General features: G+C 37.6%; 1 protein-coding gene across 1 annotated transcript in view; it reads right to left on the bottom strand.

The window, feature by feature from the left end:
* The window catches only part of GluProRS (Glutamyl-prolyl-tRNA synthetase), a 36,777-nt gene that overhangs the window by 9,786 nt on the left and 5,619 nt on the right, over window positions 1–21,372 (bottom strand). The window contains exons 4-7 of the mRNA XM_017614425.1: window positions 9,303–9,333; window positions 8,616–8,639; window positions 6,872–8,323; window positions 1,690–2,052 (exon numbers count right to left, since the gene is read on the bottom strand). Coding sequence (XP_017469914.1) covers window positions 1,690–2,052; window positions 6,872–8,323; window positions 8,616–8,639; window positions 9,303–9,333 — 1,870 coding nt within the window. The remainder of the gene's footprint in view (window positions 1–1,689; window positions 2,053–6,871; window positions 8,324–8,615; window positions 8,640–9,302; window positions 9,334–21,372) is intronic.

The raw sequence follows: 21,372 nt of genomic DNA, 5'->3' as shown, positions 1-21,372 counted from the left end.
GTTATTGATTGATTTAGATCTGAGTAGGTGCTCAGTCGTGTACATGCGCTGATAAACTGGCTATCTGTCCGTTTTTGGCTTATACTTAATATATGTAATCGGTATGCATCAACAATCAACATAAAAATCTATAAAAGCACTCTGCGTTGCATGCACATTGGCTTTCATTTTCAAAAAAAACATCTAACAATGTTTAGAAGAATCTTTCTACAAATACACATAATATAATGAAGCTGAAAAAACTATTAGTAATTATTCCAAGTCCTTCCAAAATAGGTTATTTATATTTTACTAGAAAAAAAAAATTAATGGTTTTTAATAATGCAAACGAGCAAAGGTATTAAGCATTTTAGTGCATTAAAATTTTTTCATTAGCATTAGCTTCGATAATTTAATGAAAAAAAATTTCACTAGCATTACATTTTTCAGAATTAATGCATGAAATATTCATTTGCATTAAATTTCATAAATTAATGCATTAATTTTTTACATTAACATTATTGCTTTAAATACCATTAATGTGTTAAAAAATTAATGCATTTTTCACAACTCTGCTGGACACACAACATTGCAAGTTGATAAAAGCGTTGTAAAATAGAAAATTTTAACTTCAACCCTTTTATTGGATTTGGTTTTTATTTTTGCCAAATAATCTTGGTATGGTTGAAATCAGCATGAAAATTTCTATCGAGTCACAATTTTTATTTTTTATTTTTTGGCTAAACGGTAGGTATTCTACACCACGGCCACTGGAGTACGGGAAAAGGCTAAATGGGAATAAGAAAAAGTAGACAAACAAATGTCAAATTAAAAAACTAAGTTTCTTAAACACCCCAATGAGAACAATTGAAAGTTGTTTATAAACTCAAAACGTTAAACTCGAGTTAATTTTTCAACGTGAATATAGGATTACGGTCTTGTGATCGCTTAAAATCCTTTAAATCTTGGTATGGTTGAAAACAGCGTGAAAATTTCTAACGAGTCACATTTTTTATTTTTTATCTTTTTGCTAAACGGTTGGTATTCTACAGCACGGCTACTTCGGACTATTTCTGTCTAAACCCTGGAGTACGGGAACAGGCTAAATGTGAATAAGAAAAAGTAGACAAACAAATGTCAAATTAAATTCTAAGTTTCTTAAACACCCCAATGAGAACAATTGACAGTTGTTCATAAACTCAAAACGTTAAACTCGAGTTAATTTTTCAACGTGAACATAGGATTACGGTCTTGTGATCGCTTAAAATCCTTTAAATCTTGGTATGGTTGAAAACAGCGTGAAAATTTCTAACGAGTCACATTTTTTATTTTTTATCTTTTTGCTAAACGGTTGGTATTCTACAGCACGGCTACTTCGGACTATTTCTGTCTAAACCCTGGAGTACGGGAACAGGCTAAATGTGAATAAGAAAAAGTAGACAAACAAATGTCAAATTAAATTCTAAGTTTCTTAAACACCCCAATGAGAACAATTGACAGTTGTTCATAAACTCAAAACGTTAAACTCGAGTTAATTTTTCAACGTGAACATAGTATTACGCTCTTGTGATCGCTTAAAATTATTTATAATCTCGCAATTAAAATCTGAAAATAACGTTCAATTTGAGTCGCAAAAATATAAATAATTTATACTATATAGATTATAACAAAAAAAAAAAAAAACTTGTATTAATACTAAAATAGTCTTACCACAACGTTGTTCCATTGGTTTAGGCGAAGAGGCAAGTCGCGGTAGGATTGAATCCATTTTGCGTAAGCCGGATACATAACGGTTTCGGAGGTAGGTCGCACAGCAATTGGTTCAGCTAAGTCAGAGTCGCCGGATTTCGTCACCCATGCGACTTCTGGCGCAAAATCGTCGATATGAGTCTTCTCCCTTTCGAGTGCCGCTCGCGAAACGAAAATAGGAAAATAACACTCTTTCACACCCATTTTGGTGATCTCAGCATCGAACCACGATTTTATGAACTTCCAAATTGCAAATGACCAATGACGTAGTATATAACAACCAGAGACATCGTAGTATTCGATTAATTCCCCTTTTGTAATGACCTAAAAAATGAGGAGCGAAATAAAATGTTTGATGTATTCTAAAAGTTAACTTTATAAACAAAGTAACTTATGTATTTCTGTGATTGGAGTTAGAAGACAGGACAAATAAGCTCAACGACGCCGTAATGGATATCCGCAACAGTAACAGTCGTGAGGCCGAAAGCACAGAAACCACTCGCGACTTCTCAATACTCAGGATGGGTGTACGGAAGCAATTAAGTGAAAACAGAAGAATTGAGTGATGTGAGGTAAGGAAGGGCGAGGGGTGAATCTTTAGAAGCTTCTGCATCTACTTCTGTAGCCGAAAGTCCTATTAAAGGAAAATATAATAAAGCCATATCAAAGGAAAAGATTATAAGAAGTTAATCATAGATTATGGAAATCGCAAACTGAATATTTAGACAAAGTAGCATCTTTTCGCCAGTCAGAGTCAAATAGGCTGTAGGCTCATATAATGCTAAACCAACTCGTAAAATGCAGCAGGCTTACGAGAAAGAAAGCACGATGTTGGTTAATCAGCCCTTTTCTGAAGTCATCACAGAAATGTTCGCACTAAGTTAAAAATTAGAATCTGGGACATGCAATTTGATCGTATGAAAGATGCTGTCCATGGATTGGAAGGTAGTCTGAGGGACTAAATTTGCGGATTAACGTAAACAAAATTAAATATATGTGTTTGACCTATTTTGCAAACAATGAGCTCAATCTTAGGTGTAGTCGCAGGGATATGCTACAGGTTAGATGGTTGAAGTGGCTTGGTAGAGTCATAAGTGCAAACAGTTCCATTAAGGAACATGTCAATGTCAAGAGCACTGCGTCGTCAAGTATTAATCTAGTTAAAAAGTTAACTACAATTAAGGGGGGTTTGGAGCCTAAAGTGGCGATAAATTTTTACAAGTCATAAGTGGGAAGCAAAGCTGAAAATTCTAATACAACCTACGCTGATGCTCCTGTTGGTTTTAACAAAAAAATGCAAGGTATCCTCAATGATTCCCTCAGACGGTGCCAATAACATCAGTATGGCTTCTATTAAACTATTAGATAAGAGTATGACATCTAATTTCATTGTGGCTGCAATTCACAGAAGGATTGCAAATTCAGTTTGTGAACGTGCCAGGGTTATGTGGGTGCCCAGTCATGTAGGCATTGGTCTAAATTAAAAAGGGGGATTTCCATGCTAAGGCCGCTGTTGGACATGGGTCGATTGTAAAGATGAAATTAACATTGGGGGAAGTTTTATGCAAAATCCGTAAGCCAAGTTGGTTGGAATGCGAAAATGAGTTCACTGTGCTAAGTACTACGAAAGGGAGATTTTTTGCGGATAACATTGAAGGCATTAAAAAGCCATCATGGGTTAGCGATAAAAAATGCGTTTTAAATGTTTATGACATCAAATTGATTAATCGTTTCATGACAGGTCATACGTATGGTAAAGAATATTTAAGCAAGTTTAAAAGGAATTATGCTCCTCCTGCATTTTTTTGAATTTTTCTAAATGTTGTCTTTAGCTTGAATTCTTGATTTTTACATGAAAAACATTGTGAATATAAAAAAATCACCAAGCGTTTTTTGAGTCACTGTATTTGTCTATAAAAACTCCAGTTGAATTTTTTTCAAATGATGAAGTTTCGTTGTTGCCTGTAGTTTCATCACTTTCGCTTTTTGTTGTGCTATGTATAAATAGTTAAATTAAAAGTTCCTTAAAAACAATTTTAATTTTTATTGAAATAACTAAAAAATAACAAAACTATAGTTTTTATTAAATTAACTAAAAAATCGTTATTGGTAGATATTTTCCAGATTTGTTTTTTTTCTTCAAGTGGATGGTAAGTATTTTTTTTTCGTCAGTGGCAACCCTGCTTGTAGAGTCCAAGTAAAACAAAACAAGTGAGACTTTGCGTTCAACAAGTTAAAAAAATTGCTTTCAATTTGCTCATACGTATAGAGGGTGTCTGACGTGGCAATTGGTACCAATTGTTACCAAATCGTGTTCGTTTGGCAAAAAACCGGTAAAACTTGCAAGGAGAGTGCACAACTTTGACATTTCATTTGGAGGGAAAGATGCAAATTCGTGCTGAGAAAATTTTTGCCAGCAAGAATTTGCAAGCAGGATTGTGGCACACCGTTGCATTTTTGTCAACAATAATTTGAATCAACAAATTCGTTAAATTTAAAAATGAACAATCTTGTTGCGATTTACTAATGAAAGAAGTAGCTACATATATAAATATTTGTTTATTCAATTAATTTAATTAATTCCAAAGATTTGAAAGGTACTCGGCTTAAAAAGCTGTATTCGTAATCGGAACGCAGTCCACACCACTGCTGATACAAGAAATCCGATAGTGACTTCCGCGAAGTAATTAAAGCGTATGTTGAAGAAAGTCAGAAAAAGAAAAAAAACCTGAAAGAAAGTCCTGTTTTGTTTTCCACTTGAAATAATTAAAAAAAATATTATGTTCGTAGTGGAACCGTGGACGCCAGCTGGCACTGGAGCTTGCAAATGTTTGCTAGTTCCTGCTCACGCAAAATTTAGCAAGTTTCTCCCTTTGGGAGAGTAAGATACCTTATTCTCTAAATTTTGTTACTGGCTTTTGCATAGCGAACAGAACTAATATATTTCGTAAACGCTGTCAAAATGCGAAATATCAGAAAGCATGAGGAGTCACACCCTGCATGTAAAGTATCTTTCGAAAGAGGTTTTTATTTTCCGAAAGGCGAAATCTCTGAAGACTTTTTGGCGGTTCACACAGGGAATAAATTTCTGGAAATGTTTCTCGATATTAAAAAGCAACCGTGATCCGCTTTGCCGATTGTTCGTTTTTTCTCTTCGTTATAATAATCCTTATATTCAGTTTGAAGATTAATTGGGTTGGCTTTCCTATATGGGCTATGGTTAAAGGGACGGTCGGCTAAGGAGGAGCGGGCTTGTTTTTTAACTGAAAAAAATGTGGAATGAACTATTCAAAAAGTTGTAACCATTTTTTTTTTTTTTTTTGAGTCAATAAGCCTATTTCCAAGGTTATAAAGTTTGCTTCAGTGCAATGTTTTAAAGGTCAAAGAGATTATTTTTTCTGAATTCTGCGTCTCAAATTCTTTAAAATACCGCTACCGTTATTTGGTTACCTATTCTGGTTCTCAGGTATTAGATTTTGTCACGAAAAAAGTTCAATTTCCACACTGTGGGCCGCCTACGCATAAAGAAATTCTACGCAAAAATACTGTGGGCTAGGCTTGGGTAGTTCTTTAACTAAATGAACTAAAGAACTAGCTCATTTCAATAAACTAGTGCACTAGTTCGGTCTTTTCATTGAACTAAATTTGTCAGTGCTACTATTTCTTATTTTGGATTGCGATCCAAATATTCTTGGCACAAACGTGTGACGTAAAAACCGATCTTTACAGATACGCTTTAAAACGCTTTTGCATAGTTGCTGCTTCAGTTCTTTGCAAACGATTTTTTTTTTTAGGGGCAGGCAAAATATTGGCGTAGAACGTTTTTAAAATCAAACAAGCTTTCTAATTTAATGTTTTTGCAAAGCAATATCTAAGTGTTAAGATATCGTACATACAAAAATATGTTTATATTCCATGGTCGTAGGGCTGGTCGCGTAATTCACGAAACTGCATTTTAAATTTGTGTAACACCCTCAAATGTGTGGAAAATTTTTGGATTAAGTCTCAAGTTAACACAACTTTTTATTATTTTTCCCACTTCCACATTATTTTTTTTCCAACATTTTAAAATGAAGTAGTCTCTTCCAGTCATTACTTCGAAAAGAATGTTCAATTCCGAGTAAAACTAGGTACCATTTAAAAAAATCAATAAACAATTTCGGATGTTATGAATTTTTTCAAGATTTTTCCAAAATCACTTCGATGTAATTTTACAGAAAAATTGAATTTGACTTTTTCTCTTTAAGAAAAATGTCATAACTTTATAATCTGTTTATTGATTTTAATGAATGGTACCTAGTTTTACTCGGAATTAAACATTCTTTTAAAAGTAATGACTAAAAGAGACTACTTTCTTTTGAAATTTTAGCAAAAAATGTTGTGGAAGTGGGAAAAATAATAAAAATTGGTGCAAATTTTATATTGATTCCACAAATTTTTCATATAATTAGAATGCACTTACCAAACTTTATATTTCCTCAAACTAAAAATTGGTTCAAAAATAACCGATCTAAAAACTTTTTAGTGCCGGAAGTCATGCGAAAATGGTTTTTTAAGAATAAGTTAAGAAATTGAGGGTGTTAGAAAAATTTTTAAAACAGTTTCGCCAATTACTCGGCCAGCTCTACGGCCTGTATATTTCTTTTATTCGGACTTCTTCAACATACGTTTGAATTTCTTTGTTGTAATCACTGTCGGATTTCCTACATCGACAGTGGTGTCGACAACAAAATTTACATACTTCTTTCAATACCAAACCGCGGCAAGATTGCATATTTTTAAATTTAACGAACTTGTTGATTCAAATTATTGGTGACAAAAATACAACCGTGGGCCACAATCTTGCTTGCAAATTCTTGCTGCCAAATATTTTCCCACCACGAATTTCCAGCTTTCCCTCTAAATGAAATGTCAAAATTGTGCTCTCTCCTTGCAAGTTTTTCAAGTTTTTTTCTCCGAACGAACGCGATTTAGTAACAATTGGTACCAACTTGTACAAGTTTTTGGCATAGCGAACAGAATAGACAGCGGTTAACCGTCGGCTGCTTTACTATCGTCCGCTGCAATTTTGGTTAGAGCTTTAGGACCGAACGATGTGCTGTGTTTACATATACATATAAAAAAAAAACAAAGCATTACATACTTGTGAGTACCAGTCGGGAAGATTCTCCTCTTTCGTAGCTTCAAGTCCCAAACGGGTTTGCTTTTTAAGCCCCGCCACATTCGCAACAGTCTCTTCTTTTGATGTTGTTGTTTCCTTCTTTGTAGCTGGAGCCTTTTTTTCACTTCCTTTCTTTGAGGAGCTGCTACTGCCACGTCCGCCAGCGGTTGGGAAGTCAGTTCCAGTAACTTCTTTGTATTTCGCTTTGAGCGCCAGCAATTTTTTCACTTCAGCATCAATCATCTCCTTAGGAAGGTTATTAGATTTGGCGGCACGTACTTTATCTCCCTGTTCATTGATCTCCTTTGTGAGTAGCTCTTTTTCTGGTGAAGAAGACATAGTTACTGGAGATTTTTGGGTGACAGAAATTGCGTTAGGTTGAACTTTGGTGTTGGGTGTCCAATCTGTACCGGTTTGTTGCTTATAAGCCGCCTTTAGTGCTAATAACGACTGCACTTCAGCGTCAATCGTTTGCTTTGGATATTTTTCGGATTTTAATTTTCGTATCTTTTCGCCCTGAACTTGAATTCGTATTAGAAGTGCATTGGCGTCTGGGCTTTCGTCGCGCGTTAAGTCAATTTTAACGGGACCATCAGCTGCTGTAAGAGGAAGCGCTGTCCCAGGTTTCCAATCTTGTCCTGTAAGACTCTTATAGTCTGTTTTGAGTGCTAATAACAGCTTGACTTCATCTTCTATTAAATTTTTTTCCGCTTTAGTGTTCTTTAAACTGCGCACTTTATCCCCTTGAGCATTGATTTTCGTTAGCAAATCTCTAACTGCAACAGTTGATGGTGGATCTGGAGACTTCTCCTTCTTAATAGTCGCTGGTGCTACAACACCTGGCTTCCAATCGCTTCCTGTAAGTTCTTTATATTCGGTTTTAAGAGCTAGTAGCGTTTTTACTTCCGCTTCAACCACCACTTTGTCAGCTTTTTGTGATTTAAGTTGGCGCACTTTATCGCCTTGTGTATTAATTTTTTTGAGTACTTCCTCAACACCTGAACTGTTTTTTGATTGTGGAGCAGAAGGTGAAACTACATCAACTGGCTTCCACTCGTTACCAGTTAATGCTTTGAATTTGGCCTTTAAATCAAGAAGCGCCTTAACTTGAGTGTCTATTTCAGTCTTTGACGCCTTCTTCGCTTTTAAATCACGTATCAGATTTCCTAGCTTGACAATATCTTCACTGACTGATTTCTCAACAGTACAACCTGTATTAGCAATGTTTACAGCCGCTGTTTGACCTGGTTTCCATTCTGTGCCTGTAGCTACTTTGTAATCAGCTTTAAGAGCTATAAGCTTTTGTATTTCTGGATCGATTTTATCTTTGGAAACTTTCTTGGCTTTAAGATCGCGTATTTTTTCACCTTGCTTTATAATCTGTTGATCTAAAGTAGAGGCGTCGTCGGTCCGGACTGCAGATAAAACATCGTTCTGTAAATATAACAAAAATAAATCCAAAATTATTTCCCAAGTATGTACGCAAGAAATATATCTCTGTACATATGTACATATGTATGTATGTATGGATGTATATGAATATGTACACGTAGATACAAATCCAAGCAATGTATTGTGCTAAGTCAACGTCAGCATGTCATTGCGTATATCCACCAACTGGTTTGCTACAAAAACAACGATCAGTTGGTTATTCGTTCTCCTTTGCTTTTTCTTCCGCGTCACTTTTTTTTACTATACTATTTACGAAGCAAATTTTAAAACTAACCTGAACTGGGGAATAGTTGTTAGCCTAAGCTATGGCAAGAGCATAAAAGCTTGAGCAAGAGTTTTTAATAAATATAAGATAGAGAGCCGATCGTTTACGGTGTACTAATGAGGCGCGAAGTTCGTTTGGAAAGATGACACAGTGCAACAAAATGGAAAAAAATGATTAATCCCTGGGGTCTCATAGTATGTTTCTGATAGGTTATGACAAATAAGAAGACACGTATTATAGCAAAAAAAATTTATTAGTGTTTTTTTTTTTTTAATTTTATGCCACCTCAAAGTTAACAGTTCTCATTTTATATAAAATTCTGGGATATTTAGGCAAAACCCATATGAGTAGTAGCCATACATTTGAAAAAACGACTACGACAAAAATTAATATTTAAACTGAAAATTTTGTATTATTACCTCAAAATTTGGATAAATAAGAGTGGCGTGCGCCTTGATGTTGTCACACAAAGTGGAGGGACCTAAAGTTTCACGCCGACTCCGAACGGCGATTATATTTTTATGAGAAGATGTTTTCATGGCGGAAATACACTCGGAGGTTTGCCATTGCCTGCCAAGAGGCGACCGATATTAGAAAAAAACTTTCTTCTTCGTGTTTTTTTTTATGTTGCTCGGAATCCAGACCCTGCGCAATTTCAGCGCGCTCTGCTTACCACTACACCACAAGTATTCTAACCATCCATACAGAATTAGTAGAGATATGCGAGCTGTGGAAAAACATAAACTAAAGATAGTTTAGTAGAGCAAGTTGACTACACAAGTCCCTAGAACGGCTGTTCAGAAAAATTTTATCATTATCAAAGAAATTGTCTCTTATTTATTTATCCAAGCAAAATATGAAACATTCGCTAACATGTATCTATAACGGAATGATTTCCCTTTATTTTAACATGAAAACCTATTAAAAAGATATAACCCATTTCATGCGTACCGATTTTGAGTGAACTTTATTATAATATTTACCTACCTACTACCGAGAAATCATTAAAATGTTTTGCAGTGCCATGATATCCATAATAGGGGTATTCTCTGGAGCTTTAAAACCGGGTTTCCTATGGGACAGCTTTGCAAACCGTGCACCGTGCAAGAGAGATGAATAGGGTGAAAGATGTTATGCTGCTGAACAAATTTAAAAACAAATAATATTGGGCGATTTCGGCGTGATTGGAAATAGTTGCTATCTTTAACTACTTTTTTGTATTTCACGTATTTTTGTCCGAAATCCCTGAAATGTCTTCGTCAAGTTTTCCTTACTAAATTAGAATGCACTTATTTAATTTAATTTTTTTTTTTAATATTTTAAGCATTGATACAATTCCACCTTATGGCATGTGAATGGATTAGTTCACCAAAAAAATAATTGATAACAAATATGTGTTGTTAATAAGCTGAGTTATTTCAATTTTCGCGGCAACTGGGTTACGAAATTTTCGTAAAATTTCATTTGAAATATCATTATTTTAAACATACAGTTTTTAAGTAGATTTAAACTTTTTCCACTAGCGATACGGAAAACTTTGAAATTTAAATTTTCTTCCGTAAAAAATAACAATTTTCAGATACATTTTCAACGCGGTCCAACTCACGATTAACTGCGAGTTTAGCCAAAATATTTTGGTGGATGTCACGAAATGGATAAAATCTCAATGGTAAATCCTAATTTTTTTTGTGCACATTTATGTATATCTCAGTTTTAACCTCGCCCCTGTTAAGCTGTTTCTTAAAAATTATGGTAGGTTTTGATTTTTGAATTTTCCGCAATGTAGAAAATCAAAAGTATAAAATCGAAAATACATCCAATGCTCTTTAGCATAGGTTGTTTCGTCCGAACACTTTTTCTGATTTCAGGCGGTCGTATCTGAAACTTTATAAAAAGTAACGATTTTTTTTACATTTTCTCTATGTTTTTTTCTATAGTGACCAAACCACTTGTGTGATTTATGACTATAAAGACAAACAACTTTTATTGGAGTCTCCTTTACAAATCTCTCTCAGATATAAAACCGATGCGATGACAAATACAACTTTTCGATGCACATATGTGATGTAATGTGTCGCAACTATGGGTTTTTTCATATTTTCACCGATATCTCAGGAACTAGGTCTGACCCAGAGAAACCATTATGATATTCGGAATCAGATTAAAAATCTACGTTAAAAAGTTTCATTTCAAGGTGGACGTTATTCATTTCCGGAACTCTAGAGAAGGGCGACCTATTAACATATTTTTTATTTTTTAATGGTATTTATTACATATATTCTAAACAAAGACAAGTAAATAAGTATAAGTTCGGGCGAAACCGAGCTTATAAAGTGGGCGGTGTCACGGAGACTAACTATTAACTTGGCGTAAATTAGGGTCCTCAGTTATTGAAATATCGGAGTTTTCGGATGTCTTAAATTTAAGTGGGTGTACTTTTAGTCCGATCTGAATAATTTTCAACGAATTTCTTTCTTGTACTGGGTGGCGCCGAATGAGCTATATGGTTTGAATTCTTGATAACAGCTTTTTTTTTACTCTATGCCAACGGGATCCACGCCTGGAAATGACCTGCCGGCAGCGTTGTCGAATGCTTTTACTGAAAAATCGTCATTTTACCTTGAAAAAATCGTAATTTCGGCCAAACAAACCTCAAATTTTTGGTTATAATACTGGGTGGCGCCGAATGAGCTTTATGGTTTGAATTCTTTTTAACCGTTTTCTTTGGGGATATTTGAAAGAAAGAGTGTACGTTAACAAACCAAGAACCATTCTCCAACTCCAAACCAACATTCGAAATGAAATCATGGCCATTACACCCGAAATTCTGCGAAAAGTTATGGAAAATATGCTGAAAAGAGCACGTATGTGCGAAGCAGAAAAGGGACATCACGTACAGGATATAATTTTTCAAAGCTAATTGCAAAAAATGCCCCAATAATATACTGTATTAAAACAAAAAAATTATAATAATCGCATAAATAGAAAAGTTATAAACGATTTAAACCATATACAGTAAAACCCGCTTAAGTACCTCAGGCTTTTTAAGGTACTTAGGCGGGTTGGGTACTTAAAAGAACCCGCTTAAGTACCTCAATGCGGGTACTTAAGCGGACATAATTACTGACGTAGTTACATCTTCTTGTTAACTTACATAAATACTTGAATAACAACATTTAATGAAGTATACATAGTTTAAAACCAAAATCGTAGCATTATGTAAATACATAAACATGTAAAGAAAAACTTTATTAAAAAAAATATTTAGTGCAATGGTATATCATTTTTACAAGAATTATTTTTTTTTAAAGTCAAAGTTGGGCATATCATTTTGTACCAAGTTCACAATAATATTGTTTGCCACTTATGTTTATTTATTAATTTTTAAGATTTTTCAATCAACTAAAATGCAGTTCATTCCCTAACAAATATAATATAAACCTAAGCTTAAGATTTTGTAGAACACTTAAAAAAAAATCATCATAATTCCAAACTTTTTTCTCAGAAGTGTTTTTTGGGTATACAGTTTTATAACCCATTCAATTTTAGTGCAATGTGCAAGTTTCAAGTGACTAAAAGTTACCGTTGATTTTTTAGAATTTTTTTACCGAAGGCTACTGAATTTCAAAATACATAAATTCTTAAGGAATTTTAAAAGAGCACTTAAAAGGGGAAAATTATAAGTAAAATTGTAAATGGGGCATGAAAAATTGAGGTACTAAGACGGGTTGGGTACATAAGCGGGGAGGTACTTAAGAGAGGGATTTTCTTCAGAATACATTAAAAAATTCATGGTGTCCAAAAATGTTAGTTACTTAAGCGGGGGGGTACTTAAGCGGGTTTCGCTGTAGCTCATTCGGCGCCACCCTGTACTAAGGGTATTGAGTGCACCGAGTTTGGTAGGAATTGGGGGCGGCGCCACGCCTGTTATCCAAAAATTTATAATAATATAATTGGCTGCTAAGCGGTTATTGTATTTATCGATTTTGAGTCAATTAGATTCAGTAGTTACTGATTTATCGCAATTTTAGGGTTTCTGTATATTACCGTTATATGATAGGTGGGCGTGGTTATTGCCCGATTTCAAGGTTCATACCGAGTTTGGTACAGATTGGTGAAGCGGCTACTGAGATACAGCATTTCATCATAAGTGGGCGGGGTCACGCCCATTTTCCAAAAATTCCATAATACTATTTTGCACCACAATTCTACTCCACATACTAATTTTCAACAATTTGCATTTAGCATTTACTGAAATATCACAGTTTTTGCATGTAATTTAACCATGCTGCCGCTCTATTCTAGTGTATCAGTAGTCCATTTGGCTCGATATTATGACAATGCAGCAAAAGATATTTAATATAAAAAAATCGCCTTTCCATACGATTTTTGTGTACGTCTTTTTCCATTGATAACTACGATATCTTTTATATTTTATATTTTGAGGACAAAAATTATACAAATCCAGCAATTCTAAATATTAATATCGTTCTGAAAACACCAAGTTCTTTAAAAATCGCGATAAAATGATTTACTAAAATGGAGTATTTTAAATACAATTTCCCAACTAATAGCTATAAAAATTAAGATCGGCAGCACTGAAAATAAGCATGCCGATCTTGTCAAAATTACAACAAACACGTCGCTACTGACAACACCTTGTTAATATTCCACCATGGTTATGACTTTTTGGATCTAAACGATGATCTTTGATACGTGATTTTGAATTTTAGGTGACGATATAATNGACTTTTTGGATTTAAACGATGATCTTTGATACGTGATTTTGAATTTTAGGTGACGATATAATGAATACAAATTTATTTCATTGGAAGTTTCTCTAATTGATTGACATTTTCTAAATATTTGATATACTACTAAAGTTTTAATTAAGCTTTTTGTGTACTCATTTATTTTCTAAGCAATTATAATTCTATGAAGAAGTGCACACAAAGATTACTTTAGAAGTTTATTATTCACCTCAGACTGCAAAAATTACTAATTAGTCATGAATAACAGAAAAGAGAGACCAGTCCGACTATTATTATTTAAGTTTTTGAAAGCGTTTTGTTGTTAAGCGGTTGCGTTTCTTGGTGGCTGTGGCACCAGCTTTTGAAAAAAGGCGCTCAGCAGGCACCAAGGTACCAACTAAATGACAGTTTTCAAAAGTCCGTAAAGTTTTAAGTAAACAGTTTTCATTTCCTAAAGGTTGACCAACTTGCCTACATGCGGCTTATTTCGCAGATAAATCAATGAGACTGTAGGGCCTTTAACGTTGCCACACTTATAGCATTTTCTTTTCTCAAAAATAAAATTTGCCCTTCGGTGCGTACTGTCCAGAACGGTGCGTAGATAGCATGACTGACTAATTTTGTTGTTGTTTGAATACATGAAACAGCCACAATCATGCTATTTATGCTATCTATGCCCCATGCTAGACCATATGCACCGGATCGTGAATACCTCTAATAAATTTCCAAAAGCACACGCAAAAGGTTCATTCCTTATCTTTTTGGACTAAAATCTGAAAAGTGTCAGAATGTCAGAGCGTAAGCACTCACTAAACGAGAATAAAAGGAAAAAGTAAAGGAACGCAAAAAAACAAATTTTTAGTCCAAACAATGGCAACAACAAAACTAACGTCAAATAAGAATAGAAATGTATATACAAAACACATTCACCCAAGCACAAGCACAATAACCACTTCCTATATCAATTATTTTTTGCCTCCTTCCAATTCCAATTCACTCTTTTTACTTTTTAGATTATTCTCACTTTTTGCGTATTCTTTAATTTCAATTAATTTAAATTCAGTTTGACACTTTTCAAGATTTTGCCAGCAAAAATTCTGACTAAATCTGACTACTTCGGACTGAAGAGAGTCACTCTCACTGAGTGTTGCTCTCTCATTTTTGCTGTCATTTTCGAGTTAAGGAGCGCTCTTTGGACTAAATCTGACTACTTCGGACTTTTTCTGATTCAGCCCCATTGCGTAAGTCGTAAATTAGGCTAAGGTGTACGATTCGACAACAGTAGCATTGTCTATTGTCGTTCTGAAATAAGTAAACGACCAAAATTGTCGAAAACTATACAGTGCTGCCAAGTTTTTCCTTTTTAATACACTAGTCGAGTGGAACTTTTAGGCAATGACGTGAAATTTTCGATACGATTCGACTCTCGAAAAACGATTTGCATTCGACACGACTCTCGCAATGAGGGTGATTATTTCTGGGAGATAAGGAAGGCAACTAAAATATGGCTATTAGTTTTGTAGCCTTTTTCTTGCGGTTGTTTAAAATTTTAGACAGCTACAGTATTCATATTTCTTGAAAATATTCTTAAAACGCAATGTACTCTAAAAACTCTAATATACATATACACATGCAAAACATATACATACTGATAGATCTCTCTCCGTCGGCAAATCTCCTATGGCGTCATATTCACATTACTGTCCCGAATTTCACATCAGTGTGTTAGTCCCCTTTAAGATACGTCAAGTCTTGAAAGCAATTTTTTTCGCATTCTCGTTTGTGTTTTCTATTTGCTTCCAGACGTGTCAACTTTTATTAAATTCAAGTTCTTGGTTCTTTAAATGGGAAGCAACGAAAATTCCAAAGAGACAACAAAACTTGAAACGAATTAACGATCTGTACTCTTGCCCTCTCTTGTCACCTCCTTCGCCATGGAGCGAGCAGACTGGAAAGCAAAATTTGACATGTCTGAAAGCTGACTTAGAGTCAATTTACATGACGACTTTTCACCCTGCGTTTTTTGCACGTTCCCTTTTAAAAGTCTTCGAAAATTTTTTCTTTGCGGCGTTTCTTGCGTCTTTTTGACATTCAAGCGTCAAATTTTCGTTGGTCAACTCTTTCGTCCTCATTTTTAAAGCTGAGCGAATCGCGAACTCATACGAAAAAGTGAATTCGATAAAAGCGAAACGTCAAAAAACCCCACGATTTCGCTCACCCGCTGACTTCCCTATACTTCTTCCCTACAAGCTCGACACGCATGACTTTCTACCCAGGGTGAAAAGTCATCGTGTATATTGGCTCTTATACCAGGCATACATATAAGTAGATTATCCTCATCTTCGAGCTTAACTCCCTAATCTGTAATTAGAAAAAGAGATTAGCCATACAAAATTCGTCCCTTGTTTATCTGTAATTATAAAATAATCTCAGATCTAACCGATAACTTTTCGGTGTCCAACGTAGTTTTATCGATTATTTTTGCGAATAAGAGAAATGCCAAATGTAAAAGTAAACAAAAGTGGACACTAGCAAGGAAAAGAGGTTTGTAAAGGTATTTAAATCAAATATTAAGTTAAAATATGTTTAAATTGCTTAATATAGCAGAAAAAAGTGATCACGGTGGCACAGAGAAGAAACATTATTTTTCCTTGAGATGTGAGAATAACAAGCACAACAAATTTAACGGCTAATAATCTGATATTCATATGGGAACATACTTTTAGTGGCTTTGTTTATTTTCTTTTCTAGCAGATAATTATCTAGAAGAAGAATAATGGGAGAATTACGCTTACAGAGAGCGAACTAAAGAAATAGCAAGGAACCGCAATACCAGCAGAATCTAGCAAGTAAACAGCTGATCGGTGTATTTTTGTTTATTCATTCTGACAGCTGCTGGTTTCTGCTAGTAAAAATTTTACTAGCAGGAGAGCCAAAAAAAAGAAGAGCATAAGAACGAGACAGAGAAGGTAGTTTCTGCTAGTTATTTGAGTTAAGAAACGTTTCCCAACAGAAATTAGAGATAATTATCTGTTAAGGAACAAAGCTAGTGTATTTTGAATACATTGTAATAGAAATAACAGAAATTGTAATAGAAATGAGAGAAATTGTGTAAGATAAGGGCATTTTTTAGCAATCAGCTGATAGTGTTTTTACTTAGGAAACTGTACGATAATGACAACTGAACTTCCAAGTTTTAATGGATTTTTACTGGATACATTTTTGGTAGTGACTGTGCATAAAATTTGCATTTTTTTGCTAGTTTTGCGTTTTCGTACTTTATTGCATGTTTCCACTATGGGGAGAAAATTTAGGCTTAGTTTCAGAAGTTTGGCTACTGACATTGGTTGGGGTGTGTTTCCTCCATTTATCAATATTTTCTGAACATTCCTGTCCGCCAGCCTTTCCAACTCTTCGCACTCCCCCTTTCTGCCTCCCGTTTCTTCAAAATATACACCTCTCCCTTCTTCTCTAGATATCGCTCAACTGTCGCCCGCCTAGCAATTCGCTGCAGCTTTGTATGCTGCGTAACGTGACGGGTGAGACAATTCAACTGGGTTTTATTCAAATTATAAGTAATTTCTCTTTAATCATAAATTTGACAATTTTGAGACTGCTAACACTTGAAGTCAGAACTCAACTTAATACAAAACCAATAAAGTACGCAAATTAATTATATTTGGCGCACAGAAAATTAACCTTTTGCAAGAGTGACGGGTGGGACAATGATGATACCCGATTCTCTGAGTTTTTGGAGTAGTTTCCACATTCGTGGTTAGGCAAACTATAAATATTTCGTTCGTTCATAGCGGTTTTCTGGAATGTAACTGTTAGAATGTTAAGGTCCATTTTATGCTTTGATGGCATTATTATACACAGTGTGTATTACACACATAGCTCGTGAGTAAAATGAACACTGCTGATTTGATTTGAATGTTTATTATATTTTTAATAAGGGGGGCTTATTTGAATAATGAAAAGCTTAAGTATTTGTATATTACGTTAAAAAATATGTGTTGTACTGTGACGGATGGGATATCCAATAATCAATTCATTGAACTCATAAACCACCGTGGTACATTCCCACAACAGCCGGTTCTACGTACCGGAATGACTCGGGTTTTACCCGACTAAGGGCTGTTGTTTCGGCGATCTAACCCCGTTTAGGTCGGCGAAATCCATCAAACGTTGCTCGATTCTAGGGCTACACCTTCTCCGCACCCTTCTGCTCAGGGCTGGCATAGAGTCAAACCCATGGCCAGAAATCTACACCTGCTGCGTATGCCAGAGACGACTGCATACAAACTCCACCTCGGTCAGGTGCAATGCCTGTGACGGGTGGAGTCACCTCCGTAACTGCTCGGGCCTACGTACGCACCGGCAATGGACCACGTCGTTCGTGGCCCCATGCTGTGCGAACCGGACCGCCTCCACGGCAAACCACCACCCGCCTGGGCAGCACACAATCAACACACCCACACCCCAACACAACACAACAATAGACACACAAACAAACACAATAGCACCCACACACTGCCGCCGGCAACTCCCAGTCCCTCCGACAATCTGCTCTGTTTGTCAGTCCAGAATATACCGTAACGTGACATCAGTCAAGTGCAACTCTTGCCTCGGCTGATGCCACTTTAGGGCGAACTCAGGACTTCGCAACACGAGAGATTGGACGAGTGACTATGTGGGCCCCTGCTGTGCTGCCCCGTCGCATCCCTCCCCCGCGACGCCACCAACCACCACCACAAGGCAGCACCCACTTTTGCAGCACGTGCAGCAGGGGGCCGGCAAGCAACACAACTCTTTAACACCACACATCACAATCGGTCTCCCAAGGCACACAAAGGTGCTACAATTTAACTGNGCTGCGTAACGTGACGGGTGAGACAATTCAACTGGGTTTTATTCAAATTATAAGTAATTTCTCTTTAATCATAAATTTGACAATTTTGAGACTGCTAACACTTGAAGTCAGAACTCAACTTAATACAAAACCAATAAAGTACGCAAATTAATTATATTTGGCGCACAGAAAATTAACCTTTTGCAAGAGTGACGGGTGGGACAATGATGATACCCGATTCTCTGAGTTTTTGGAGTAGTTTCCACATTCGTGGTTAGGCAAACTATAAATATTTCGTTCGTTCATAGCGGTTTTCTGGAATGTAACTGTTAGAATGTTAAGGTCCATTTTATGCTTTGATGGCATTATTATACACAGTGTGTATTACACACATAGCTCGTGAGTAAAATGAACACTGCTGATTTGATTTGAATGTTTATTATATTTTTAATAAGGGGGGCTTATTTGAATAATGAAAAGCTTAAGTATTTGTATATTACGTTAAAAAATATGTGTTGTACTGTGACGGATGGGATATCCAATAATCAATTCATTGAACTCATAAACCACCGTGGTACATTCCCACAACAGCCGGTTCTACGTACCGGAATGACTCGGGTTTTACCCGACTAAGGGCTGTTGTTTCGGCGATCTAACCCCGTTTAGGTCGGCGAAATCCATCAAACGTTGCTCGATCCTAGGGCTACACCTTCTCCGCACCCTTCTGCTCAGGGCTGGCATAGAGTCAAACCCAGGGCCAGAAATCTACACCTGCTGCGTATGCCAGAGACGACTGCATACAAACTCCACCTCGGTCAGGTGCAATGCCTGTGACGGGTGGAGTCACCTCCGTAACTGCTCGGGCCTGCGTACGCACCGGCAATGGACCACGTCGTTCGTGGCCCCATGCTGTGCGAACCGGACCGCCTCCACGGCAAACCACCACCCGCCTGGGCAGCACACAATCAACACACCCACACCCCAACACAACACAACAATAGACACACAAACAAACACAATAGCACCCACAAACCGCCGCCGGCAACTCCTAGTCCCTCCGACAATCTGCTCTGTTTGTCAGTCCAGAATATACCGTAACGTGACATCAGTCAAGTGCAACTCTTGCCTCGGCTGGTGCCACTTTAGGGCGTGCTCAGGACTTCGCAACACGCGAGATTGGACGAGTGACTATGTGGGCCCCTGCTGTGCTGCCCCGTCGCATCCCTCCCCCGCGACGCCGCCAACCACCACCACAAGGCAGCACCCCCTTTTGCAGCACGTACAGCAGGGGGCCGGCAGGCAACACAACTCTTTAACACCACACATCACAATCGGTCTCCCAAGGCACACAAAGGTGCTACAATTTAACTGTAACGGACTCCAGAGCAAGATCGAGGAGATAACTGTCTAACTGGGAAAGCATGGAATATTAATAGCTGTGGTCCAAGAGACGAAGTTGCACGGCAATTCAACCCTGTTGAATTGCGCCGGATACAACGTGCACCGTCGAGATCGCGAGCGTGATAATGGTGGAGGTTTAGCGTTCATCACGCACCACACCGTGCAGTATCGTCTCATTGAAGCAGACATCGACCGCAGGGATACCATCCTAGAATGTCAGGGTATTGCTATCCGGTCAGGTGATGTTGGGCTCGAAATATTTAACGTATACATACCCCCTGTGACCAGCTGCCCGGCTGGATATCACCTTGAAATAGGTGCGCTACGCTAACAATTGTCAGCGCTGGTCTGATAAACAGCGTATCATGGCGACCTGTGCTGACTCTAGCATCAGACCATCTGTCCATAGCCATCTCGATTGATAAACCTGCCGACTTTGCTTCCGTGGATCACCGGACTTATGTCAACTTTTCCAAAGCTGACTGGAAAGGCTTCACGGATGTTACTGAGGGCGCCTTCACTGCACTACCCATACCAACCGACGTTCATGTAGGTGAACGTAAGTTCCGCAGGGTTGTCACCGCTGCTGCAGCTCGCTTCATCCCAGCAGGATGTATTAAGGATCCACGTCCGAATTTTCCTGCCGAAGCGGCTGTTCTAGCTGATGAGCGCGACAACCTTCGTCAGGCAGATCCCGGAAATCCCCGTATTAGGAATCTCAATTCGGAGATTCGGCAACTTGTGAACGTACATAAGCGGAAGAAATGGGAAGAGCATTTAAAGACCTGCAACTTCGCCTCTGGTGCGAGCAAGCTTCGGTCAACCGTAAGGTCGTGGTCCAACCCGACGAAACGCGACGACAGATTCGAGATAGACTTTGGTGACCACGCTTCGTCGGACCCGGAGAGATGCGCGATCTATTTTAGCATGCGTGATCTATATTGCATCCTCCGGTGGATAAAGAAAAAAACATGGAGTGACCAGAAGGCTGCACAAAATGCCAAAACCTAGTGCGCCTCTTGTTTTCACCAGCGGTGAGGTAAGGGTAGCCATCGGGAAGGCGAAAGCCTCCAAAGCCATTGGACCCGACGGAATATGCATATTGATGCTGAAAAATTTGGGTCCTGCGGGAGTAGCGTACCTAACGAGGTCCTCAACCTGTTTATGTCCACTCTCGTCATTCCAGACATCTGGAAAATGGGGAGAGTGGTCCCACTGCTCAAACCGGGGAAACCAGCCAATAAAGGAGAGTCTTATCGCCCGATAACTCTCCTTTCCCCGGTAGCGAAGACACTCGAGGCCCTGCTGATCCCGTACTTTACGAACCACCTGACCCCAGCGAAGTATCAACATGGGTTTCGTAAAGTGCATAGCACAACAACAGCACTTAACGCCATAAACACTCAGATAACTCTTGGCCTAAACCGAAACCGCCCCTGTGAGAGAACTATTCTAGAAGCGTTGGACCTGTCCAAGGCGTTCGACACTGTCAGTCATTCAACGCTACTAGAAGATATAGAGGCCTCCTCACTCCCACAGGGACTCAGACGTGGCCATCCCCGCGGACAGCTGCTCGCGGAAGAGCCCTCGCCACGGCACGTCAGGAGGCATCTTTACGAACTGACGGACGAAGTCCAGAGGTTTATCAAACAACCTCTGGACCCATCAACCTACCAACAGGCCCTGAACGGCATTCACAGGGAATCAGTCTCAAGTTATGTAGACTCCCGCCCTGTGAATGCCGTTCTGGGCACACAACCAC

This window comes from Rhagoletis zephyria, unplaced genomic scaffold (assembly GCF_001687245.7).
Source record: "Rhagoletis zephyria isolate East Lansing unplaced genomic scaffold, Rhagoletis_zephyria_1.1 Rzeph_scaffold_00824, whole genome shotgun sequence".
Lineage (NCBI taxonomy): Eukaryota > Metazoa > Arthropoda > Insecta > Diptera > Tephritidae > Rhagoletis > Rhagoletis zephyria.
The sequence above is the reverse complement of the archived record's forward strand: the minus strand, read 5'-3'. Positions and strand labels throughout refer to the sequence as shown.